This window comes from Eretmochelys imbricata, chromosome 25 (genome assembly GCF_965152235.1).
Source record: "Eretmochelys imbricata isolate rEreImb1 chromosome 25, rEreImb1.hap1, whole genome shotgun sequence".
Classification (NCBI taxonomy): domain Eukaryota; kingdom Metazoa; phylum Chordata; order Testudines; family Cheloniidae; genus Eretmochelys; species Eretmochelys imbricata.
In genome coordinates, this window is record NC_135596.1 from 10,060,393 (window position 1) to 10,087,706 (window position 27,314).

General features: G+C 49.6%; 1 protein-coding gene across 1 annotated transcript in view; it reads right to left on the minus strand.

The window, feature by feature from the left end:
- PTPRS (protein tyrosine phosphatase receptor type S) overlaps positions 1-27,314 on the minus strand; it is a 134,059-nt gene that overhangs the window by 4,702 nt on the left and 102,043 nt on the right. The window contains exons 14-23 of the mRNA XM_077841947.1: positions 25,562-25,719; positions 24,457-24,468; positions 21,674-21,786; positions 14,543-14,640; positions 11,619-11,742; positions 6,959-7,134; positions 6,242-6,361; positions 5,961-6,115; positions 1,768-2,053; positions 544-722 (exon numbers count right to left, since the gene is read on the minus strand). Of these exons, the coding sequence (XP_077698073.1) occupies positions 544-722; positions 1,768-2,053; positions 5,961-6,115; positions 6,242-6,361; positions 6,959-7,134; positions 11,619-11,742; positions 14,543-14,640; positions 21,674-21,786; positions 24,457-24,468; positions 25,562-25,719 (1,421 nt within the window). The remainder of the gene's footprint in view (positions 1-543; positions 723-1,767; positions 2,054-5,960; positions 6,116-6,241; positions 6,362-6,958; positions 7,135-11,618; positions 11,743-14,542; positions 14,641-21,673; positions 21,787-24,456; positions 24,469-25,561; positions 25,720-27,314) is intronic.

Consider the following 27,314-nt stretch of genomic DNA (forward strand, 5'->3'; position numbering starts at 1 on the left):
GGCTCCAAAACAGCAAAACACTGATTGTTTCCCAACGTCCCAACAGCTAAAGAAAGGCTGAGACAGGAATGATCTGTTCCATAAACATTCCCCATAGTGAAATCCATCCAGCCAAGATACTCTGAGTCTAACACGGCAGCTGGATGTTGTTGTTTTTTAAAAAATGAGAGAAAATGTTCTGACCATTAACAGCTGAGGTTATACTCTGGGGAAAAGGTAATCCAACCCAGTATTTCAAGCTGCGAACTGATCACAAACATAGTGTCAGGAAGGAATCTGCCCCGTAAAATGTTCAGCATTGCACAAGAGGCAGAGTGTGGGTGGATGGGATTCAAGTCCCTTAAAGCATCAGGTGTGGATTAGAACAGACCAGCGATGGATCAATGTTCTGACCCAGGCTGGCAAATCAATCCATTCAGCCTTCCTTCCCCTTTTCTGTCACTACCTCTTTAAACTGTACTTCTCTGAGCACCTTGCAAAAAAGGGAAATCAGCTTGAATTACTCTCTGTTAAAACAGCAGGCTGCAACGTGTTGCCGTTTACCTGTATCCATCGATAAAACTGGCATTGATATAGTCTGACCCCTCCACTCCCCTGATGGGCTGAAGACAGACGCGGGTGGTCTCGTATGGCATGATGTTGACAAGGCGATTCTTGAATTTGTTGCACGGGAGGTTGGCGCTTATGAACCTGGAAGTGTGGGCTTTAGAGTTGGCAAGTCGCTGAAGGAAAAAACACACACACGTGTTCTAACAGGTGTTATTTCAGCTCCCGGAAAAGGGTGAGAATTGCTCAGATGCCTGGGACAAACTGGCTTATTTAGGTGGGCAGGACAAAAGTTTCCATTGGCCTGGGTCTGATCTTAGACAAATGGTTCAGCAGCATCTTCACGCCAACCCACTGAGGCAGCCCCAAGGCAGGTGAATTTCTTTCCGCCTCCAAGTTCCCCTGCGTGGTTCTGGCTTTCATTTATTTACTGGGGGGGCTGCAACTCCAGAAGCCGAGTGCCAGAAATGTCAGGGCCTTCCCCATTGCAAAGCCTTGTTGTGATTTGTTGACTGCGTTTCACATTGGAAATACAGCATTAAAATCAAATGTGAGCCGGGGAGGAAATTCAACCTGGATTTCAGAGAGCTAGACTAAAGTCTTGCCCCAACAGCTGGTCTTTCCCCTGGGAGCCACTGCAGCAGCCCCGGAGTCAGAAATGTAATTACTTCTTTAATGTAGAAACACAAAAACATTCCTCCCCCCCTCAAAAGGGCCAGTCATCTGTCATCCTTGGAGCCTAAGCTGCAGAAAGCTCCTGTCAGAAGCACAGATCTTCCCTTCCCGCCCTGCCTTTTCTCTCCAATGGGAGAAGGTTATTACGATTAAGTTCCTTAGGTGCCAGGGTTTTTGGTGTAAGTGCCCATTATCGTCCCGCTTAAAAGAGCAACTTCAGGTACACATCAGGCTGCTGTCTGGACTCTGCCCTCCCTGGAACCCCCATGTTAGAGCGGTGTTCTAATACTTGGTGATAGTCTATGCTGCAGATTGCCTCAGGGAAGTGACTGCAACATGGTTCTCAAAAACATCCCCATCACACTGAACGTGGCAGAACCCTGCTGATCAGCACGATGCGAACACTGATCCCAGTGCTGACGGGGCCCATGGCATTGCCCGGCTGTCTCCTGCATGGCCCAGTTAAGATGGAAGCCCAACAGCACCTTTCCTGTCTCCGTTCTCCACCCCCCGCTGCATGCCTAGACCTCAGTGTTCTGCCATTACCTTGAACTCCAGCTCCATGCCTGTCACATGCTCGCCCACCTCTATCTGCGCCAGTTTCTGAATGTAAGTGTAGAGATTCCTGGCTGGGACCTCTGTGTTACCGCAAGCAACGGCCTCCAACAAGGCATCGTGTATAAAGCTGTACTGGTCTTCTGTCTGGACCATGTAGTTCCGCTGTGACCTCATGAGGGTGACGTGCCCATAAATGTCCACTGTCTTCTCATGCTTTATCCTCTCCAGCATGGCATCAATCACGATGAAACAGCCTGTCCGTCCAACTCCCGCGCTGGAAGGAGAGGTGGAAAAGTAAGCAACATAATCCAAACCCCAGTGCCGCCTTTCTCTTGAGAAATTTACCTTGATGGCCGTTCCTTAGTGGGAGTGGGCGATCGTGAGCAGATGTAGACAATGAATGACAACGGGGAGGTATGTGAAGAGCATGAAAGAGAAGTAGGAAGCAATAGAGACCTTGTAAATATAGATACAGACAAAGAATATAGGGTGGATGAATTACTGGCAGACTTAGAACATAGATCAGCAGGGCTAGATATTTCGTGCATTCTGTTGTGTTAAGGGAACTTGCTGAATGACTGACCACACAACTCCTGTTCATGTCAATGGGAGTTGGGTGATATTTTAAAAGCTAGTTAGAGGATTTAGCCATATGTGGAGCATTTAGTGTTTTTTAGTCTCAGGGTTCTGTCCTACAGCCACAGCAGCTGAGCATGCAGCATCCAACAATTTGGGGGTGTAACGGTGATGGGGGAAAAAAGTAAAAGGTGTCACTGGTTTCTAGAAAAAGGACTGGCACTTATCCGCTAAGTTTAATTGCAACTCTGGTACATTAACTGATCAGGTATTGAGAGGAAATGATTTGTTGCCATCTAGGAGAATGGAATTCTGAGCCATAAGCAGTACGGCTTTATGAATAAAAAGTAATCAAGTCTGCCTGGCCTGATTTGTTGACAGTTACAAAATGAATGGATGAATAGAAGCACTGGAGATGTAATATCCTGATTTTAGTAAAGCATGAGACAAAGATGCACAAAACCGTACTCAGAATTGTTTCAGGTTGGCTTGGAGGCAAACATTCCCATGGCTAAAAGGACTGCAAACACCAGGTCATGGTAAATCACAATGTATCGAGTTGCAGAGAGGTGCCTAGTGGGGTGCTCCAGAAACTGGTGTGAAGTTAGATTTTCTTTAGGGCTAGTCTACACTGGCAGCGCTTTAACGTGGCCTGTGTGGTCGCGGCAGAGCGCTGGGGGAGAGCGCTCCCAGCGCTCTAAAAAACCCACCTCCACGAGAGGCGTGGCTCCCAGCGCGGGGAGGGCACGGTCAAGCTGGCGCTTTACAGCGCTGCAACTTGCTGCGCTCATGCGGGTGTTTTTTCACACCCCTTGAGCAAGAAAGTTGCAGCGCTGTAAATTGCCACTGAAGACAAGCTCTTAGTATCATCTTCATTAATGATCAGAGGGGCAAGGCAAACAGCATTGTCAATAAATTCACAGATGAGGCTGATTCAGAAGGCGTTGCAAACACCAGTGAGGACAAATACACCAAGGACCTACCTGTGGACAGGTTAGAACTATGGGCAGAAAAGTAACCAAATGAGGCTCAACTTGGCAAAAACACAAGTTAATAGATCTAGTAGGAAATAATCTCATCCCCAGCTTCAACCCTGGGAGATACTGGAAAGCAGTAATGCCAAGAGTGACCTGGGGTGACAGTGGATGGCAAACCTGACACCAATTTCCAGTTGTGGCATGGCAGCATGAAACCCCAGTAAGATATTGGGCTACATACACCTAGATGTCCCATCAATGAGCAACTGGGGAACAGTAACTCCTGCAAGAACACACCTGTAACGTTACGTTTAATTCTAGGCCTCACAATAGCAAAGAATTCAGAGTAAAGCAAGCAAAATGAGAAAGGGGCTGGCAGGAAGGATGGGGGTTTACAGTTGGGTTGTGTGGAAGCTGTGGGCTGTGAAGGGGACCTAATGCTAGTCATAAATATTTGAATGGTAAGAATACACAGAGGAGAGAATTATTTGACAAAGGGCTAGAGCTAGAAGTAACAGGATGAATTTAAAAAAAGGATCTAGGTGTAAAATCTCCAGAGAAGCTTCCTGATGTTGAGTCTATCAGGCAGTGAAATAGCCTTCCACAGGAGTGGTGGAAGGCCTATTGCTTCAGTCACTTAAAACTAGACAGGACAAAGCACTAGAAGAACGTCTGGCACGGGCAGGGGAGAGACACTTGATCCAGCCACTTTCCCTCTTTTTTGCAAACAAGGGAAAATTCCACCTCCCTGCGTCACCAGGGTGTTTCAAGGCCAGACCCTCAGCTGCTATAAATCAATGTAGCTCTGCTGAAGTCAATGAAGTGACACCAATTTACAGCTGCTGAAGATGCAGCCTTAATCTTTATGAAGAGATTTGGGATTATCCAGTGAAAGGCCCTAGAACAGTACAGAGCGTGACCATGCTTTACAGACGCAACATACACACTGGTTTTTGCAGGCACTGGTTCTGAAACACGAAGGAGAAAGGTTAGGAAGAAAGAGAACACAAGAATTAAACCCTATCGAATAGGTGGGGAAATTCCATTAAAACAGAGAGTCTTGAAACCCAGAAAGGCGTTTCTTTGAGCTACAGGTGTGTGCTAACAGTCTGTCAATCTATGAGAGAAAGAGGTGGCCACAGCTAAGAACTGAAAAACAGAAAGGTCACTTCACCTCTTTATTGGCCCCAGCAGCAAGTTCAGCGCAATCCAGTCCACAAAAAAAATACACAGTCCCTGCCCCAGAGAGCTTCCACTCTGAAGAGATCTGCTCCGAGCCAGAGCCCAATTTAGTAAGAACTTCAGAAAGTTAGATTCTATGTCACTTGAGGGCACAAGATGAAAAGTCGTGTCTGCCAATGCATGTGTCATTCCTAGATACTGATCAGCCTCGTTTCTTACACCTCTTCATTTGCAACATCACCATGACGGGAGATCTCCCGTCAGACACAATTATGATCATTCTTGGTAGGGGGTTCCAGGCCTGAACAAAGGGCTGGCATGATCTAAGGGCTTCAAAAGCATGTTTAATCACTCAGATCTTTAGGCAGCTTGGAAACGACTGATGCTGTAATGAATAACATGCATCACCCTTTTACCTCAATGCACAAAAACATTTGGGGAACATCACACTTGCATGTGAAGGCATTTATGAATCAGCAGGGCCCTGCAGGTCTAAACACTTGCAGCTAGAAATAAAGGGTTTCCTCCTCCTATTCAAAGGCGGTCCCTCTTTTCATAAAAAAAACTCATGGATCTCCATTAATTAGACTGCATAACACCTGAACCAAGCAGGTTGCTGGAGCTGTGGCAAGACGGGAGCAGTCGATCAGGGATCTGGTCACGGTAAATGGCCCACTGATGGCCCTTTTTATTCATTTTCCGAGAGGCGCATGATAATTGTCATCTTCGGGGTTAGTGATAAGTTGCCCAGTTACAAAGACTGTTTAAACTGTATCCTCCAGGAGAGGCAGGATTAGAGTCCCCAATTGCCTGTAAAATTCAGATGTTACTTTCCCCAGCACTGAGTGACCTGCAGGCCCCTCCAAATTTCTCCTGAGGGAGGAGGGAGATTTGTCTGAGCTGAGTCTGCAAGTGTTCCTCATTGGATGGTAAACTGAATTAAGGAATGCTACCTGCCCAGGGGGACTTCACTGCTCTGCTCTCAGAAAGCCTACGGCTCTCAAAGCTCTTTCAAGATGCTGTTAGCTCTCTCCGTTGGACAACTCTGCCTCTCGCCCTCCACATGGTGATGCTGCTTCCTAAGCCCCATTTCATCTTTCGTCCATCCCCACCGTGACCGAAACGAGCTGCAAGCTCCTCAAAGGCCACACATTACTGGATAGCACTCTGGCAATGAGGCCTTATCAAAGATGCCAACTAAACCATGCCAACTCCAGCCCCACTCAGTTCAGGAAATGCTGCTCTGAATAGAAACCAAACAGGGAAATCCTCCTCACGCTGCACAGAAGCCTGAGAAGAGACAGCTCCTGCATGCTGGAAGCTGTGATAGGAAGGTGTTTGAATGCCCCACTGAAAAGGGGATTCGCTTGGCAAGGTGTTTCCCCCCCTCCAACAGGGGCTCCATGTAGGGGGAGGCTGTGGTTCTGGTAATAAACGGGTCAGTACCTGCAGTGCACTATGATCGGGCCAGCGTCAGGAGGGTTGCAGGTTTTGACCCTTCTCAGGAAAGCCAGGAATGGGGTGGGGTACTCAGGGACTCCATGGTCGGGCCATGCTGTGAACTGGAATTGGCGCACCTCTCTCTTCTCACTGGAGCCATTCTGCGGAGTGACAGAGGAATCAAGAGTAATGTGTGAGTGAGCAATGGCCATGAGACACACATGGCAAGTTACAGAACGTAGGAATGGGACAACAGAGAGAGACGTGGCATCAGAGAGAAATGTCACCTTGTGAAGGGAGAATGTCCGAACACAGAACGTGGCCAATTCAATAGTGTCTAGTAAGGTCACTTGGATCATCCCATAGGTCTCCGTGCCCCGGCCTGGCCAGTACTGGTCACACTTGATCTAGAAAATAAAAGTCACCGATGAGTTCGGGAACATAGTCCAAAGAGCACAGTATGCAGCCTTCTTGCCAAGGAAATTAAAGATGGGCCCCTGGCAAGGGAGAGAGAAACAGTAAGAAGTATTGCTTGCTGACACATCAGAATAGGGAGAGACCCCATAGATTCAGTTCTATGTCCTGTGTGCATCAAGTGCGGCTTCCACTCACAGAGCTGGAGCGTTGAGGCACACTGGTGGTCTGATGCCTGATTAATTGGAATGATTCTGAATGGCAGAACACTCGGAAGAGTATTACATGAGATAAAAGGACTCTAACCTTGCCACTGGATCTAACATGGGGCCAGGCTCAGAGCACATTCCCTCTTCCCTTAGAGCAGTGAAAGGATCTAAGACTTCCCAGGTGGACAGTATTTTCACAACGAATCAGTGCTTGCAGGGGGCCAGCAAGGCAGGTAGAAATCTCCTGAAGGAGCAGATGAGGGCTGCAGATCAGAGAGATTGCTGCTCCCCACCTCTCCACATGCACCTCCCTTGGGGTCTCCCCCTCCACAGCACCTCCCCAGATCATGACTAGCCAGCCATCTCGCTGAAGTTTCTCACCCGAGATTTCTCCTCAAGCTTTGTCATCATCACAACAGTAGCTGAGCGCTGCTCCCACACCATCCGCCAGAAGTCTCCGAAGGTCTCCGGCAGAGGCCCCTGGGTGGCAATGTAGGCGTTCTGCTTTCGGTAGCCATCGATGTAGTTGGCATTAATGTAGTCACTGCCCACAATCCCTGCATTGAAGTGGCAAAGAGAGTCAGCTGATTTCACCTTATCAGGGGGCGGGGGAAGAGCTTTGCAGCAGCTTGAATTCCTTATCAGAGATAGCGGGTGAGTTTCCCAGCTGGGGTAAATCAGCAACCAAGTTACCTCAGCTGAGGATCTGGCCAAGGACATCTCCACTAGACAGCTACTTTTGGAGGCGGCGGGGAGGGGGGATATCAAATACCACGCCTGGCGTATCTTATTTATACTGCACTAGCACCTAGGAGCTGAAGTCATGGACCAGAGTCATGGCGCTAGGCGCTGCACAAACACAAAACAAAAAGACAGCCCCTGCACTAAGGGCCTACAATCTTCTGGGCCAAATATGTATCTGGTTAATGAGACGCACTGCACAGTTCATAGAAGAGTCCCACCCCAGCGGGTTGGATTGATGCCACATACATGCTTCTACGCCGTGGGTTTCTGAAGGAGTGAGTCAGGACTCCCTGGATCATCTGTGGATGAGCCCATCTCCACTGTGACTGAGTGAGGCATGGAAAACAGGGCTGGGGTGTGCAGAGGAAGTAGGTGGCTTGGAAATTACAGACAGTGACTTGCTGTAAAGCATGAGCTGTGATTTTGGGGGTGTTTTTTTGTTCACACCGATTTATAGCTGCCTGCCTGAGTCTTTGGCGAAGCGTTTTTAGGTGGGTGGTGAAAAGCAGGATGCACCACGGGAAGAGAGCCGCACTCTACTTAAAATGGACCATGCCACGTGTCTGTCTTACGGGTCAGAGTTAGAGATCCACTTGTGATTGGCAAAGAGGACTACCGCTGTGTGGAGATTTGTCCTGTAACTCCTTATACACAGCTGCTGGCAGTATCGGCAGGTTTTTGTTATCCTAAGATTTCCCAGGGTAGGGAAATGTTGAACTCAAGTTTGGGGTGGAGGGGTGGGAAATGGGTTTCTTGTCCTCTTTTCCGCTGCTGCCAACAGGGTTAGCCTGGTTTATGTGCGATGTTAAACCCACTCAGAATTGCCTGCCAGTCTTCAAAGGCAGTGGGTAATTTCAGCTGCCTGGGGAAACAGGCTTTGATTGAATTTCTGGAGGCCTCCCTCCTCCAAAATTTAAAAATTCCAAGTGGAAGAGCAGTTGTGTAGCAGCAGCAGGAGTAAAGGAGTACTTGTGGCACCTTAGAGACTAACGAATTTATTTGAGCATGAGCTTTCGTGAGCTACAGCTCACTTCATCAGATGCATACCGTGGAAACTGCAGCAGACTCTATATATACACAGAGAATATGAAACAATACCTCCTCCCACCCCACTGTCCTGCTGGTAATAGCTTATCTAAAAGCCATTTCCAGCACAAATCCAGGTTTTCTCACCCTCCACCCCCCCACACAAATTCACTCTCCTGCTGGTGATAGCCCATCCAAAGTGACAACTCTTTACACAATGTGCATGATAATGAAGTTAGGCCATTTCCTGCACAAATCCAGGTTCTCTCACTCCCTCACCCCCCTCCAAAAACCCACCCCCATACACACACAAACTCACTCTCCTGCTGGTAATAGCTCATCCAAACTGGCCACTCTCCAAGTTTAAATCCAAGTTAAACCAGAACATCGGGGGGGGGGGGGTAGGAAAAAACAAGAGGAAATAGGCTACCTTGCATAATGACTTAGCCACTCCCAGTCTCTATTTAAGCCTAAATTAATAGTATCCAATTTGCAAATGAATTCCAATTCAGCAGTTTCTCGCTGGAGTCTGGATTTGAAGTTTTTTTGTTTTAAGATAGCGACCTTCATGTCTGTGATTGCGTGACCAGAGAGATTGAAGTGTTCTCCGACTGGTTTATGAATGTTATAATTCTTGACATCTGATTTGTGTCCATTTATTCTTTTACGTAGAGACTGTCCAGTTTGACCAATGTACATGGCAGAGGGGCATTGCTGGCACATGTCATGGAGTGTCAACAAAGGCTGAGCTTCTGGAATTAATCTCCTCCGCTGCCCCCTTGGGCCAGCTGTGTCATTTGAAATGGTGGCAGGGAGCTGGGGCGATGTTTTGCCGTGTAACAGGCCTCGTTACAGAGAAGTCATTGAACGAAAACTGCCCCCTCCTCTTCACTGGGCACAGCTGGCACACTGCAGACTGGACAAAAGCAGAATTTAAAGAACAACTAAAAAAAAAAAAAACCAAAAACCAAAACAAAACACACCCAACCCCAGGCTGCTGGGAGGGAACCTGCCAGCTAGTGCAGAGGAAAGGACTTTGGCTTCAGTAAGTCTCTGTGCAGATCATTCTTCAAGTGGGGTTGCAAATCTGCTCCTGTCTGCCTTGCCCGTTCGTCCTCTGTTCTACCGCCCCTCCTGAGTTAAGGGCATGAAAATGGCTGGATGATGGGTGCATGAGACAGGAAGAAACGACTGCTGACTGGGAACTGGTGGAACAAAACATGCCTCCTCTCCCAGTGCTTCTGGGTACTGCCCAGCGTGACACAGCTGCAGGCTGATTTCTAGGCACAGCCTAACCCAGAGCTGTCTGGGTGGAGTGGAAGAAGGAGAACAACACTCAAGCACAGAGCTTAACGTTCTCCAGCCGCTCACTGGACGGCCTTGCTGGGGATGTGCAGCGTCTGGGTTACTAGGGGAAGCACACGACTGGAAACAGTTACCATCCGGTGGCTCTTCAGTGCCTGTGTAAGATAACTTGGGACCTAGTCCCGTTCGTAGCAGGCACAACCTCACACCACTTCGTTGGCAGAGGTGCCAAGCACCGACGGAGCCATGAAGACAGAACCCCCCATCTTGCCAGGGTTGCAGCATGTTGGCTGAGCAGGAGAGAAGCTTGCCCCACCACTGCCGGTGCTGTATCTGTTCTGGAGATAGACAGAAGCATCTAGACCCGTGGTACTCAATCCGTGGCCCAAAGGCCGCTGGGCCCGCGGGTGCGGGCTGCCCCATCACCTGGTGTGGCAGGGTCCGGGGGCCCCGCTGCCTAGCGGAGTCCAGGCAGGGGCTGCCCCACAGCCCCGCACCTGGGGTCCACTCCTGGCCCCACTCTGTGGAGGGGTCTGTGGGTGGGCTGGGGCGTTGGGCATAGGGGTCTGTAGGGTGATGGAGGGGGTTCTCAACTTGCAGCCCAGGTAACACACCGTGGGCTGTATACTGGCCCACAACGATAAACAGGTTGGTCTAGACCATAGGGCTGTCAAGGCAGCACCTTTTAGCAGTTTGAACACTAAACGTAACTAGAGACTGCACTTGTGCTGGCATCAGACGCTCCCTGGGCTTTGGGCAGAGTCAGACTGTTCCCTGCTGCAAGCCAGGTGCTGGCTGAAAATATCAGGAATTCTCTCTCTCTCTCTCTTCCAGTGAATACGACAATGTGACTTTTGAAAGCCTAGCTCTACAATTTAAAAGGCTCATGCAATATTAATTTCAGACGGAAAACAAGCTGAGACACAGTCATCTTTGTAATGAGAAACGTTAGAAATCCTCCTTCAGCAACAGCCAGGGCTGATCCAAATCGATGCTGGTTCTTGGCAGATCTCCATTATCACGGTTCCCTCAGAAATGGAAATGCCCTCCCCTGGAATTATTTTGGAAAGGGATTGATTCTAGCCATTCACCTTATCCCTAGAATTTCTCAACTAACCTTTAACACCAGCTTGGGGGGGGAGGGAGAGAGGGTGTCACTAGAATTTGTCCCAGGCCTGCTCTTGGTGGCTAGATGGACAATTCTTGACTGAAGAAGGCCGACCATGAATGGCACATCCCCCGGCAAGACACGAAGGTGAGAGGCTTAGAGCAGAATGTCACATCAGTGGAAGCCATCCAAGGAAGCCCCACTGCAGGGACTCTATTGGAGCACCAGCTTTTCTCTCCACAGAAGCATCTCTCCTCCTGGTTTGCAAGCTGGTGGTTGTGTTGAGAGCCAGGCGCTGCACAGGTTATTGCAAGTCTTCGGACTACCTCAGTCATATGTCCGCTCAGGGACCTGCGTAGGAAAGGCCTGTAGGGCACGAAGCCAAGTGTTGTTGCTAATTGGCATCTTAGTGGAAAGGGTTTTTGGAGGGAGGCTTCCAGTTTTGCCTTGAATATTCGATGAGGAGCAGACCCAGCACTGCTACTGTCAAAAAGCTACTCCAAGCCTGCCACTGATTCTGAAAGCACCACCACCGCCCATCCCCAGGTTTCCTCCAACCGGTATATGGTCTGGATTCTTCCCGTTACTTGGGAGTACATGCAGCTGGGAGCTAAATCAGGCTAACCTTCAAGGAAAGGGAACACAGCTTCTAAATAAATGCTCCTTTGAAACTAAGGATGCAAGGAGTGTGACCAAGATCAGAACGTATTATCATGACAGGACCCTGCCAGGGACCTGGTGAGAGGAGACAGAGCAGAGAGCAGTATCATGGGACTCTGTGGACCACAGTGCCCTGCGTTCCCCTGAAAAAGCCACAGGCTAGCAGTAACGCCCAGGAGTAGAGATCACCACGGTTACCTTCAATGGGCAGCAGGATGACGCGGGAATGGTCATAGGCAATCACGTTAGCGTAGCGGTTTTTGGGCTTGTTCACTTCAAGGTTTGAGTGCTCCCATGTGAATTGCTGGCCAGGGTCAATGGACTGGAAGAATCAGGAAAGAGAAAAATGTCGTCAGAAAGGAGGAGCGGTGGGGGTCAGCTCTGTGCAACCTGCCACTGCGGGTCAAGTCTGGGCTCTGCAGATCTAGCCAAAGAATGGAATGCTGCTCTCCATCCTTTGCCCCCAGAAATAGTAACTGACCCTCCCCTCACTGCTTTCAGTATCATCACGGTGACACAGCGGGACTACCCCCCATCTCCTTTTCTGTAACATGCCCCAGGGGCACTTGGAATATTTTCCATTACAATGCAAACGAAACACAAGTACAATGCAATTTGAGGCTGCACATACAGAGGCATCAAGTCAAGGAGCAGGTAGGCAAAAACACTTCCTCTCCATGCCGCTGTGGTACAACAGTGCCAAGAATGATTATTCTGGCTTTCTCTTATGGGCACCGTATTACCAAAAAACTGGGAAGAAGCTGGGACAAGAGCAACAGATATAACCGGGGGACACACCAAAGGGATGGATTTATGAGGAATAAACGGAAAAGCAAAATCTATATATTTTAGATAAGAAATTATTAAAAAGAGAGACTTAACTCTACCAGTACCTGATGGGATTGGACAAAGGGTTATAACAAAGCATAATGGAATAAAAGTAAGAGAGGGAAAAATTAAGGTAAATATCAGGGAAACACTTCCTTATCAGTGAGGGGTATTCGACCGTGGGAAGGGAAATGTCCTGTTCCAAGAGAAGTGGTGGAAGCAGCATTGTTTGGGATATTTGAAAACTGGACAGTGCATTGAAGAGCAGGGAACGTTTCTGCATGAGCAAAGTCATGGACAAGACGACCTGGGGAGGGTTTGACCCTGTAACGGCTGGCATGTGCCCATTTGGCAAGAGAAGAAATGGTGCCTCTCCCTGGTCAGACAAGGGTTAAGGAATCTGGTCCTAAGACACTGAATCAACAGCAGCTCTTTTCTGGAAGGATAAAGGGGGGAACAGTGGACTGCACTGGAGAGAAAAATCTTCTCCCCGCCTGTCCCAATGATTTATGCCAGGGCTGGTGGTTTTTTAAGTCCAGCTGTCCCAGATATGGAAATTAGGTTAATTATGTTTACCTCTAAATCCTCACCCAGAGAATTAAATAAAATTCGGGCTTAATTCCACCATCATTTTGGAGTCTCGGGGGGGCTCCAGTTGGAGCTTGGCAGTGGCACATTCCACAGTACTCCCTGCTGTTCACTTCACAGCCTGCCTGTGCCCCTCCTAGGGGGGCAGGATTTTGTGGGGACAGGCATACGTCATGCATGCGCTGTTTGGACCAGTAGCCTCCAGTTCCCACGAGCATGGGCTCTGGACCCTTGCTGCGCACCCACGGGCAATTGAGAGCTCCCTTTCCCTTCCCTTGGCACCCTAACCTCCAGGGTTTCCATTCTCCTCTGGCACGGCTTAGATCTGGTGCTCTTGGCGTGTATTTTATGAGCCATGCAGCTGAGAGGTGGTGGAAAAGCTGGTACAAAACCGCAAGACACTAACGTCCTCTCACTCTCTTGCTGCAGAGCATTTCTAACTAATGGGTATTTATACTGTTGTAATGTGTCTGTTTGCTCTCGATCCCTCTAATCTTGCCTCGCTTTCATTTCATTAGTGCTGTTTGTTTAGCCCTGGCTCCCCAACTAGGGAAGGTTTTGCTGGAACTAAGCCAGGGCACTTGGGAGATTGCATTATGCAAATTAGACTTTGAAATCTGTACAGAGCATATTAACGGGCTTCTGGCTTCCACGCACCCCCCAAACTCTGAGATGGGGTGAAAGACCCCATAGAGCCAAAGGATCTTCCCCCCCACACGCCTCCTACGGCAGGGAGCTGTCTATAGAGCATCACCGATATGAGTCAGAAGAGCTAAGTGATAAAACTCACACCCAATCACCCCTTCCTTTTGGTTTATGAGCTGGACAGTCTAGAACTTCATCATTTGCCTAGCAACGACCAGCACGTATTATGAACAAATAATTTAATCGTCTGGTCAGTCTGCAATTTATGTAACTTCACTCCCGGAGTAAGCTGGGACAATCGATTGTGACATCTGCACTTGGTGCCGGGATTTAACTCACTAGCCAACACTGCGTGAACCTAGTTTTATGGGCAAACACACACCTCTGAAACTTGCTTTCAGTGACGTTCAAGCTACCAATTGGCTTTGGCTAACACTTGAGTGCATGGCGCCGGAGCATTTTTGCAGAGAACGGAAATGGGAGCTTCTTGGATGAGGGCGAATCAAAATGCAAACTGGAGTAGTGACTGAGGTCTGGAGTTTTATTTATCCTATTCGCTCCGAGGGCCCTGTTAGTGACTGCCCATATTGGGACACAGAGCTATCAGTGATATGAAGGAGAGCAACAGACAGTCCTCTGTGCTATTAGCAATGGACGCCTAGTTCCCCTTGCTTCAGGAGAGCTGGCTGAGGCTCACAGATTTTCCTACAACTCTAGGTCTCAACAGGTATTTGAAAACTCCTCAGGAGGCACTCTTGGGAGCCCCAGTTACAGACCAAGACCAATTGTGCAAGGCGCTGTTCAAACACAGACGAAAATGATGGTCCCCGCCCCAAAGATCTTACAATCCAAATACTGCACACAGATTCGTCTATACTACAGTGTTTGCTCTCTGCAGCCCAGTCCAGCAAAGCACTTGAGCAGGTCACTGACTTCAACTTGAATACATATGTGCACAAAATTAAGCTTGTGCCTAATTGCATTGCTGGATTGGGGTCTGGGTGGATTTCCTAGGCCCATGCTTCTGAGGGCCCACCCAGCATGCCCTTTGTTGCCCGTACCTCATACTCTTGGGATAATTTCAAGTTATCGTTGGCTTTGAGATGCTCCGTGTGTTCTGCCAGCTCGGAGATGGGGATTGGTGGGTGGTTGAGCATACCTAGCAGAAAAGACAGCGGGAGAAAAGAAATCTCATTTAATTAAAAAAAAAAACAAAACAAAAAAAACACCCACCACCAATTGTCAATGTTGCATATTTTATAAGGGAAAAAATAAAAACAAGAAAAAAATTACAATGTGAGATCTGCAATGAAAGGAGGAAGGTTAGAAGAGAGACGATTCAGGGCTCGAAATTGTGTCCTTGGAAGTAAAAAGGAAAATGAGAGCTTTCCCCTGTGATGGCCCCATTCTCAACATTTACCAAAAGAAAATAAAAAGGGAAAAAACAAATCCAAAGAGCAGATGCTTGTTAGCGATTCCAGGAGTGGACTTGAAACGAGCAAACTCTGCCAAAGGAAACCTACGCAGCAAATGTCACAGCACTCGGCATGGTCGTAAACAAACACCGACTCAAAGACAGGGACGGGGCAGAATTCTTGCCGACCGATGATAATGGGTGGGTGGGGAGGGGAGTGCAGATGGGAGAGAGTTGAGGAGGCTTTTCAAAGTTGTTGTTGTGGCTCTGCATGTGATAATAAACCCCTCTAAAGCTCACTGGGGAGCATATTGGCCTAGGGCTCCATGCAAACACCCCAGGGCTGGGTCAACTGCCCTTAATCCGGAGCCTTCCTGTCCAGCATAAAGGAAATGTTACATCATTCTGGGAACACCTCTCCTCTCCCCACCAAAACGCCAAGCACATGTTCAGTGCATCACTGTGAAGAGGCTCATTCCACAGCATGACTGGCCAGTGGCCAACTCTTCCCACTGCTCTTTCCTGTGGGTCCCTTGACCAGCCCTTGAGCGATCCTGCAGGGACAAAGGCCACCATTGTAAGCAGACTCCATGGGCCTGTTCCGGTGGTGCCACTCTCTGATCAAAGTGGCACCAGAAGGGGGCGCGTTTCACCTTCCAGGACAAAAGGAGAATGCACCTTGCCCTCTCCAAACCTGGCACCTCATTGGCCGTTTGCCAGAGCATCCCTAAGCCCCACTGCGCTGAGTTCTGGATGGCATGGGTCTCTGAATGCAAAGGGAGCTCCCTCTGCATCAACATGGATGCGTCTGGCAAGAGCCATGAAAAGGGATCACACTGCACCCTTTCATATGATGTTTGGGTCTGAAGGAGGCGGTCACAGTGGACTAATGAGATTGGTGGTAGGGCTCGGTCAGGAACTGGACTGAAAATCCTACTAATCTGTGCATCCTGCTTTGAGATTTGTAGCTAGGATGACTGGAGAAGGGACAGCGGAAAAGGTGGTTGTGGGAGTGTGAACTCAGGTTCACGCAGTGGGGCCTCACACCACCATCCCTTGCTCTCAAGCGCTCAAATAGAAACCTGCGTGGAGAAGCTTTTCAGGCACTGCTCACCTGCATCAAATCACCCTGGCCGAGACACTGCAAAGGTACTGAGGCACCTAACTTCCACTGATTGCAATGGGAATGAGGCAGCTAAACACCTGGGAAGATCTGGGCCCTCGTTCCAGCAGCATCTCCACTCCGCTGCCTGCCAGCCAAGACACGGGCAACCTTTTGAGAAGCCACTGCATTGCCCCCCACCCCGAATGGAAAGGGGAGTAGGGGAGGTGGGAGCCATGGAGAATTTCGAGCCCCGTTGGTGGCGTGTGTGACAAAGTAAGTAGCGGCGGCAGCAGCATGGTCAGTTACTCTGAAAACTCAGCACAGAGATGGCAAAGCAAGCATGACAATCCTCAGTTTTACAGTGTATTTTTCACTCCCCAGGCCACAGACTGGGCTCACCACAGACAGAAGAGGGCTTGGCCCAGATCGGCATCCCAAGTCAGATGCCTTTGTTCCCAAACTAACTAATCATCCCTTCCGGAATTGGACAGCTAGGCAGAAAATGGAGACACGGAGGATAAGAAAAAATAAAACCAGGAAGCAAAAGGTATATGGAAGGTAAGCTGGACCAGTATGGCCTGTCAGGCCCAACTGGGTCAGGCTAGAACATTTCTCCCGGCTCATGGAAGGAAGGAGTCACAGCCAGTGGGTTTCTAGCTTGCCTGATTCTCTACACACCTCTTGCTGTCCTCAGACAAGTGAGTCTCCTGCGTTCCGCCCCAGAGACAGCTGTGTTTCAGTGGTGGAAGTGAAGTGTTTCCTTCATCTACATCTAGCTCATAAAGAGCTTTGGGACCCTTTTGGCCAAGGGGCGGCCTCTCTGTATAGAAGAAGTGACGCACTATGCTAACATTATAACAAACATTCAGCACAGAACCCTCGCTTTCTCCTTCTGCCCTTTCTGAGAGTAAGAGGTAGGTGCTGCAGAGGGCCAGAAACTTCCCTTGATCATTAGAGCACATTGAGTTCTATTCAGAACCACCACTGGCAACATAATAAATTGTTTCCAGATCTGTACACGTTACTCCTCCTGCTGACTTCCTCCCACCTGGGGTGGGAGGCAGCGAGGCAGGCAGCCAGCATATGGGCCAGCTGCCACCACCTGAATCTGACTCTGCTGGGAGGAGCTTCAGATTATTAGCTGAAGTGCAATTAGAAACAGAGTCGTAAATTAAATCCCAAACAATAAATATACAGGTTAAAAAAAATAACAGGAGCAAAAAAAAAAAAAAAAAGCAAGAAAACCAAAGGGTCACAGGCTAGTTGGTCCCAGGATGAGGTCCCTGTCCATCCCATCACACAGAGGATGATGGGAAAGGCCCCATCCAAGATCTGCACCACGGAAGTCACATTCTCCTTTAATGGATTTGAGGAGACGTTTCCTTTGTCAGAGTTCCAGCGAAAAGCCTCAGCCTTTACCCAGCCTCAGACATCTCAGGCTCCCTGCATCAGTGTGTCCCTGCCCACCCCCCACATTCATAAACCAACAGCTGAGAGTGCCTGGGAACTGGCTTCTCTCCTGGTCTCCTAGGGCAGACATCCCCATGTCAGATCAATTCCGAGGGTTCTTTATAAGGAAAATAGGCTGGAATTCTCTTAAATGAGTAAACACTTTCCTGGCCAGGCTGCCAGGCACATCAGGGTTTTCCGTAAGATCCTGAAATGCACTGTGTCGAGGGGGAGAGGAAAGATATGGGTTTGGATTAAGCAAGCAGCTGGTAACGTCATTTCGCAGAGGAGCACAGATGGGTTCATCTGGGACCACCCCTGTACCGAGAGGAGAGGGGTCCTTTCAGCTCAGTGCCAACAATGGACTAAATTGTCTAGAGGCCTGTTCCAACCCCATCATCTAGGACTCCAGGCAAAGGCTCTAGAGCTGCATCGGCAGCTCCTACTGAAGTCAGTGTGTGTTGGAAGCACCTAGCCAAGGGTAAGTAACTGCCTAACATGCCAAAAGGACTTAGGAGCCTGGATCCCAGCTTCTACCTGGTCAAAGTCTTAGAGCAGGTCTCATCTAGCATTTCAATCACTTGAGCCTCTCTAATCTTATCACTCCACTCCTGTGTACCAGCCAACTCCGCAGAAACATCACCCGAACATCTGGTGCGGGCCACAGCTTGTTTATCTTAGCAAACTCCCCTGCAGTTGGAGGGTGCTTTTAATGAAACCCAGCGGAGGTGCAGACCATAGACAGAGGACTGAGCTTCCAGGTGAGTGTCAAGCAGCTGCCAGGTACTGGAAATGGCCTTTTCCCTAGTTTGTCATAAAAGGGTGTCGGTGCGGGTCTCTTAAGAGGAGAGCGGAGGAGTATGGTCTTTGGCTACAGTCTTCCCTTTACCCATACAATGGAGCAACAAACACACACGCAGACCAGTGTACACAGAGCTGCTTTCTCCCACGGATCAGAATGATGCACATTTAGCCGAGCTTTTGAGGACTGTTCTAAGTTCAGACTTGAAACACCTTTAACACGGGAGCCTTGAAACCCAGAATTATCTCCTGAGAGAGAACGAGACAGACAGAGGGACGGACAGCGTCTCTTAAGTCAGTCACTAGGAACTCTGTCCCTATGTTACTGTCGCCATTACTGTCACTTTGACAAGGCCTGAGTTTGGTACTGTAAAACTGGAAGCGCGGTCAGACAAACAAATGGCACAGAAGAGGGATGAGATGGCAAGCGCCACAGGGACACACAGAGAGTTCAGTGAAAAACGGGGAAAAAAACAAAACAAAAAACAAAAGAAAAAACGACAAAAGAAACAAACCAACAAAAGGGGAAAAAATGTAAACCAACAGGAACAAAAACACACAGGAACTAACTTTCAAAGTCAAACTCAGGGTCACTGAGAGGGCTGCTCAGACCAGAATCTGCAGAAAACAGTAAAAAATAAATAAATAAAAATACACTTTTTTTCTTTTTTTTTTTTTAAATTTCATGCTAATCAAACGGAAAAAGCAACATAAATTTAAGAGGAAATGAAAAGTTAATTTTTTGTGCTGATTCGGTAGGGGCAGGGCCACTGAAAAGTGCTTTATTTCCCCCAACCCCATGTGTGTACCCCCCATCCCCCCAGTCCCCCATTTGCTACTGGGGACAGAATGAAGATTCTCTGGATCACAGGGAGCCTTTACAGAGAACAGGGCAGGAGACGGTCTTTGTGCCAGACTAGATTTTATTTTAGTGGCTGCATGTACCCAGAGAGTCTCCCACCTGCAACCTAAGCCATGGATCTCTCCTCACCATCGGCACACTGCAGGCTGGCATATTCAAAGGAACACCCACCTCCCACAGAAATTCAGTGGGAGCTGGGTAGCTGACTCATTTAGGCTTCTTTGAAAATCCCCACCTGGATTATCAGGTAAGTATTAAGATAAAGTCACCACCGCTGAGCTCTCTTTGTGCAATGGTTCCCCAAGGGAAGTTGGAAGCATCACCGGCCTTGAGTGCAGGGAACTAGACTAGATGACCTACTGAGGTCCTTCCAGTCCTACGATTCTATGGCTGGGGCTATTTAAAACTACATTGCACACTTCCCTGAAGGACACACTAGAGACCACTCCTGCACTGGCCAACGGGGAACAGACCTGCTGGCCTACAACAGTCTGAGATGGAAAGCGGCTTTCTGATCAAGCCATCCCTCTGCAAGGGCAGGAAAGAGTCTCCCAATAAAGAATACATCAGCTATTACACTGAGACTGACTAGCTTCTTCTGAGCTTGCTGGCTAGGGCTGAGATGGAAATGACTCCTGTCCGGAGAACTTCTCTCACGTGCTGGCCTCTGTTTGCACATGGAGCCTAGCTGTGGATGCGTCAATCGATACCTAGGTGCCAGAATGCCTGGGGGAAGTGGGCACCCTAAGCTCGATGCCCAGATGTGCAAACTCCAGCCCCCTCTCGCTCCAGGTTCATTCTTCCTTGGGGTAGAGGCACTGGTATGAATGGAGTTACTCCAGGGATGAATTCACCCTCCCTGCACAACAGGAGCTGCTCTGTGGAGCGTCCCATTTGCACCCGTCATAAAGCACGTTTCCCCAGTGGGCACTTGGAAACGGTTCCTTTAATGCAAAGTGAACTGCTGCCAGTTGCAGCTGGAGCTCTTCTGGGAAACTGCTTCTACGAAGGGTGGAAGGTCAGACAGAGCTGCAATAACCCAAGCTCTCGAAGCAACACTGGGCACCATCCCCGCCTCTGGGATTCAGGCTGCAGGAGGACTGCAAGGGCACACTGGACTCCATGCCCCAGCAGAGAGGCAGCAGTAAGGAGCGGTACCAGCCTGGGACCCATTGTGCTCTCAGCTGAATTGCTGTAAATCCAGAGTAACTCTACTGATTCCGTTGCAGTTACTTTGGATTGACACTAGTGGAACAGAGCGGAGTTTGGACCAGAGTTCACGACAACTCTGGCTGCTACTGAATCTTCCTGTGTGTTCAGTCTCCAGGGGCTGCTTTGAACCCGTTGCCTTTGCTACCTAAGGAGGTTCAGCCCCTACCCAGCCACAAAGCTTGGGCTGCTGGGACTGACCCTGGGGAAGGCGGCTCCCATCTCCTCGCTGTGGGAATCTGAACTGAGCACTGCCCTAGGGCTCAGCAGCAATCCTTGCCCTCTGATTAGCTACCAACTTCTCAGCTCCCCCTCTCCCCCGAGAAAGCTGAGGCAATCCCAAGGACAGAGATGGGCAGGGGGGAGCTGCAGAAACATTACTAACGAGCACAAAACAGCAAAAACGACAACCAGCCCCAACAGCACAACAAATTCCTTTCCAACTCCTCCTGCTGTGGGGACCCCCCAGCCACGCAGCGGGCCAGCCTGCAGGCACCGTTCTGTGCAGCAGTGTGGGTGTCCCTCTATGTGGGGAAGTGCCCGTGCTGGATGCATGTTGGTGGAGGCTTGCAGAGTTGCCATGCAGGCAGCTGACCCATGCACGTGTACGGAGGCCCGTAGGTGTAGAAGGGAGGGTGCCTGGTGCCTCTCTACAAGGTGGGTAAGTGTTTTACTAGCTGGGGAAGGAGACCAGAAGCCCCCCTCCCCCACCAAGAGGGTGTCTACACTAAGCGAGAAAAGGCTGTCGGGGCATTTGCTTGCATGAACAACTGCTTGTCTTGCTTCTCCTTGTGATGGATTCATGTGTCCGCACGACAGAGCTGTTTCTGAAGAACTATTCTGGTGCATCAGCACACAGTGCCCGTGACAGATGTGCTTGCACTGGTGCATTCTGGGAATCCTGTAGCTCCCATCCCTGTGGCCCTTGGGTAATTTCCAAATCTTAGGCACTGCATTACAAGATTGAGTCAGGAGGACTGGCTAAGTCGGGGCAGCTCCAATGCTCATGGCTGCCTATCTAACCCGGGCTGCACCAGTCCAGTTGGACCACAGCTACAGTAGTTCCAGCCATTGCAGCTGTCTGGTACAACCCATTCACAATGGCTGGAGTGGCTGTTGTGCGGAGACACAAGATGCTGCCACCTCAGAGGGCTCCAAGCATGGATTTCTTGCAGCACTCTCGCTTAGCATAGACAGGGCTCAAGAGATTTCTCCATTGTGTATTTGGCTAGAGTTGGATTGCAGCAGAAACAGCATTGCAACAGCCTTAATGCAGGCAAGAAGGGACTGGGGGAAGGGCAGTCACTCCACTTCTCTTTCCTAGGGAGAGAGGCTGGTTTGCAGCCAGTTACCTGGAGTCTGGAAGTTGATGCGTCTCATCTCCACCGGGTCCTTGGGGTGGTGAGGAGTGATCTCGGCGTTGTTCAGGAGACATTTGGTCCGCGGCTCGGAGTCTTTCCGTTTGCTTTTAAAAACCAAAGTAGAAAGCCTGTTGGTTTGGGGCCCTTTCTGCGTTTCCAACTGACTCGGGCAGGCCAGCAGCCGAGTACGGACCTGGTGTAAGTGGGTGCCACTCTCAGGCGAGGCTGAGCCAAATGCAGCCATGTCCTGAATGACCTACTGGCTCAGAAAGTGGGTGCAAGGCACAAAGAATGCGACTTGCACTCCTGTGGCTCTCAGTGAATGTGGCGTTCTCCCAATGACCCTTCAAGCCAATAGCAACGTCCTGGAAGCTACTCCATCATACGTCGAGGGATACGGCTGCAAAGGCACCTGACAGGCTTTTGTATATCAGGGGGCTTTACCTTAAACCCCACGTGAGTGGCTTTTCTGCTAAAGCCTCTTTCCATCTTCTCCGTTTGCAAGTTGCACACACTCAACTCAGGCGATGTCTACATTGGCACTTTCGTCGTTAAAACTTTTGTCGCTCAGGGGTCTGAAAAAACACCCCATCCCCCGAAGGATAAAAGTTTGAAGGATGAAAAGCACTGGTGTGGACAGCGCTCCGTCGGCGGGAGCCGCGCTCCCGGGGATGAAGCTACCACCCCTCGCTGGAGGTGATTTTATTTTGTCGCCAGGAGAGCTCTATCTCGGTGATAAAGAGTGGCTACACAGTGCACCTTACAATGGCGCAGCTGCAACTTAACGTACACTGGCAACTTCATTTACAGCACTGGTCATTTACCGAGCCTTATCTACACACAAACGTACACTGTTTTAATTAAACCGGAGCTAATCCCTGGGTGGACGCTCCAAGGTTCTTGTCTACATGAAAGAGTTGCCCTGCTAAAGGTGTGATTTTAAACCGATTTAGTTTTGTTGGTACCAAAGGCTGCGTGGACATGCTTAATTTGGTTTAGTTTAGATTGAACAGAAATCGGTTTAAGTCAAACTGAAATAAGACACTCTTAAATCGGAATATGCATGTCCACACAGGCTTTGGCACCAGTTTAGATATGTTAGTTTAAAAACTGATAGAAGTTAAACAGGTGCAACATTCCAGTCTAAACAAAGCCTACTTCAGCTTGAGTGCCTCATTTTAGTTTAGCTTAACTTGTTCCCACTCCTGTTTGGACTTGTCTACACATAAACTTGCCCTGATTTAGTTAAACCAATGCAAATGCCTAAATGGACACTCATATAGGTTTAAAACTATTTACATTGGTTTAGCAAATTTACAGGGGCAAACTAGGCCAACAGAAACCAGGGTTCAATTGATTTAAGAGCGTCAACACACAAAGGGCTTTTCTTCGCTTAAAATGCTACAGTGGGCACAGCTGGGCTGCTGCGGCTTCATGGCTGTAGTACTTAAGTGTAGACACTACCTACGCTGACGGGAGAGATTCTCCCATTGGTGTAGGCAACCCACCTCCCCAAGAGGTGGTAGCCAGGTCGACGGAAGAATTCTTCCACTCACTAGCACTGTCTACACAAGGACTTAGGTCGCTTTAACTTAACTGCGCCACTCCAGAATGTGGATTTTTCACACCTGACTGATGTAGTTAAACCGACCTAATCTGTTAGTGTACCCCAGGCTAAAGTTGCACCAATTTAACTAAATCAGTTTAAAAATCCCATCTTTAATTAAACCAGTACAGCTGTGGGCGTAGACAAAGCCTAACGGACTTAAGATAAACCAAAATAAACCTGGTTTAAATCGAAATAAATGTGTCCACCCAGCCTTTTGCACACCTTTAACTGTACTGGTTTCAAGTCACACCAGTGCAACTCTGTGTGTAGACAAGTTCTGGTCTCGGCCAAGGGATTTTAAGCCCCAGGAGCTGGAGTCTACAGGAGCACCTGCAAAGCATAGGCTGTTCTACCCACGGCTCCGAGGCAGAAAGAAATAAGATTTGCTTCTCAGTCTATTTAGGAACTTTCTCTGCCTCGTTGCCGACTGAGAATCTCATGTATCGTTGTAGCCCAGGTCACTTCATGGCCACCCCCCTTCCCAGTCTGCACGGCACAGAAACCCCCCAGTCTCCCATGCCTGCTGCAGCTACAGAGATGCCATTACCTACACAGAGGTGGAGAGCGTTGAATGCATTTTTAGTTGTCTTTTAAAGCCCCTAGTAGCTCGGGGCAGTGTGATAAGCCCAGCCTGCTCTACAAGGAGCATTGCTTGGGAATCACGGCACTGCACTTTCATTCACTGCTGCTTCTGACTGGAGCCAGAATACTCATGGCCAAGCCTGTGAGTTATTTCTAGCTCACAGCCTTGGAAATGGCTGGAAAGACTCCCAGAGTTCCAGGGAAAGTCAGCACAGAGCCATCGGACAGGGAGAGTAGACATCCCCTGGCCCTGCATTCGGCTTGGACTGCAACATGAGCAGGTGCGTCTCTGCTCCATTAACCCAACATTTACGGCCACCCTCATCCTCCTCCAAGCAGGATTTGGCTTTGGCTTGAAGAGGGGCCATCCTATCCTGAACAGGCAGCTGGGCTTCCCTTCGCCCCTTCTGCCTTTCCGCTGGCACAAATGCGCCTGTGAGATCTTGGTATCCGACGTCCTTTAGGACAGTGGGAGTGCCAAGGGCAGGAGACAAGTCATCATGTGGGCAGAGATCTCTGCCCCAAGGCACAGCCAGTCCGGTGTGGTGGGGATCTACAGAGATGCCAAACCTGGTGCTCTTACCTGTCTGGTTTGCTGTCCGGGGAGCAGTAAGTGGAAGGAAGAAAAGACAAACGTTGGGGTTAGAACGGAGCGTGAACCCCCATGACACACACGGAAAGGCGAGATCCCCAGCTCGGAGCGCCACCAACAGATGGTATTCAGACATTTCAAACCCAGTGGGGATAAAGCAAAGGCGGGTGCCTAAGAACATCCCCAAGGGCATGGGCAGAAATCTCCAGGCAGATGAAAGAGAGAGCATGGCAAAGCCTGACTGGCAGAGCCCGTATGCCGGGTGCCCCAGCATACCAGTGTCACTCTGTGACTTGTGCCGGCACAGTCTCTGTCATCCCCCCTTCCTTGGCTTCCCCCCCGGTCCAGTCCTTTTTCTCTGGCCATTCCCCCTCCCTTTCCCCCAACCCCGGCACTCTGCACATGGTCGGGCTGGACCTGGGTGCTCCTGTAGCTGAGCCAAGGGCCCTGGGAGCCGATACACAAAGGTCGGGATAGCAGGCTGCTGCCGGAACTTGCTGCTCTGTGCTCGTGAGCTGCTCTAGTGGCTGGCTGCATGAGGGAAGGTGGGTGGCTTTCAAGGAGCCTCCCACAAAAGCACGTTGCACCCCCACTGCTCCTCTTCTCATCTCTTCTGTATCCCCCCCTCCCGCCCCCAGCTGGAGAAGCAGCCTAATGCTCTGATCCGTGGGCTTGCGTGAAGAGCACCAGACAGAGCCCTGGAGGCCTCTGTTTACCCACACACTGGAGAGGCTGTGGGCATCAGCAGAACATTCCTCCACATCCCCCCGTGCTGAACCAGAGGGGAATCGCCCAATGTGAACCTCTGTCCTCTAGGAACTGGGCTGAGATCTGCCAAACCCGTTTCATTCGAGGCCACTGAACTACCACTACATGGACATGGCTTTATTGACTATGGACCTGGGCTGGATTTGAACCAGGTGATCCCATTACCAGTCCCGAGCTGCCCAGTCCCTCCCTATTCCCCCAGCATCTCCTTTCCCCAGCGCGTTGCTCTGTAGCTCTGACCACGAGCCACACCCTCAGCCCAGCGACTCTGAGACAGAGCATGCAACGCTCTTGAGCTCCTGGGAGTGGGCACAGAGACGACCCTTACTTTTTGTAGAGCAGGATGGCGATGACGATGCAGATGATGAAGACCACGGCGAGGACTGGCCCGATGACCCATATCAAGCCCTCCTCTCCGTCGATGATTGGCTGCGGGTCGGGGTTGTCCAGCTGGATCGGGTCGGAGAAAGGACTAGCTGCGAATGTCTGGAAAACACAAAACATAATAAAACAGCATTCAGAAAGAGGTGTGGGCCTGGGAACAGCCCCAGCTTCATTCCAGAAGAGAAGCCCTTATAAGGGAGATAGGCCCACAAGCTTTGGGGCAGACACCAACCACTAACACATGGGGTTAAGAAGAAACTTCCTCTATGAGCAACTTTCCCCATAGCTGTCCAGTAGGTGAGTTCTTGCACCTGCCTCTGAAGGAACTGATCTAGACACTATCCGATGGGATGCTAGATTAGATGGACCAAGGAGACCCCACGTTCTCATGAACGGCCAGACTGGCTTAGCCCAAGGTCCATCTAGTCCAGTGGTTCCCAACCTGCGGCCCGTGGGCTGCTTGCGGCCCAATCAGCACACAGCTTCGGCCCATGTGACATCCTCAGGGCCATACAGGTAATACTGGATGCGGCCCACAATGGTAAATAGGCTGAGAACCAGTGATCTAGTCCCATATCCTGTCTCCAACGCAGTCAGCACCAGCTGCTTCAGAACAGGTTGTGCAGGCCTCCAATTCACACTGACCCAGCGGCCTCTCCCCACTCTACCTCCAATTCCTCACCTCACCCTCTGGATTTGGCGCTCAGCCAGGATTACGTTGAAATGGGGGAGGGGGAAAGGAGTAAAGACGGGATTAATACTCAGACACAGAATGACATGGCAACTCCCTCCCCCCCCCACTAAGTACAAATTAATAAACAGAATTTTTCTCCCCTTCCCTCTCCTCAGCCTAGGCTGTACTCCCAGTACAGAACTACTGACACGCTCCACCCCAGGGGAGGCTGCCTGCCTTCTAGAGGACCATTGTACATTCACTCTACTAGGGGTCCGGCTGGATGGAAAATGCTACCACACATCGTCCATTACAGCAGAGCCCTCTTAGCCAAAAGCTTCTCATGTCTCCAGCAAAAAGAATAGGAGGACTTGTGGCACCTTAGAAACTAACAAATTTATTTGAGCATGAGCTTTCGTGAGCTACAGCTCACTTCATCGGATGCATTCAATGGAAAATACAGTGGGGAGATTGATATACACAGAGAACATGAAACAATGGGTGTTACCATACACACTGTAACAAGAGTGATCACTTAAGGTGAGCTATAATCAGCAGGAGAGAAAAAAAACCTTTTGTAGTGATAATCAAGGTGGGCCATTGCCAGCAGTTGACAAGAACATCTGAGGTAGCGGGGGGGGGGGAAATAAACATGGGGAAATAGTTTTACTTTGTGTAATGACCCATCCACTCCCAGTCTTCATTCAAGCCTAAGTTAATTGTATCCAGTTTGCAAATTAATTCCAATTCAGCAGTCTCTCATTGGAGTCTGTTTCTGAAGCTTTTTGTTGAAGAATTGCCACTTTTAGGTCTGTAATTGAGTGACCGAAGAGATTGAAGTGTTCTCCAGACAGGCCCCAATTCCATGGAAATGCCCTCTTGGCACGCAACTCAAGAGATCAGAATAATATCAAACACTCACTTAGCACTTTCCCTTGTCAAGGCTTTACAAATGTTACGACACCCACCCCACCATGAGAGAGGTGTTATCACCCCCATTGTACAGAAGGGGAAACTGAGGCAC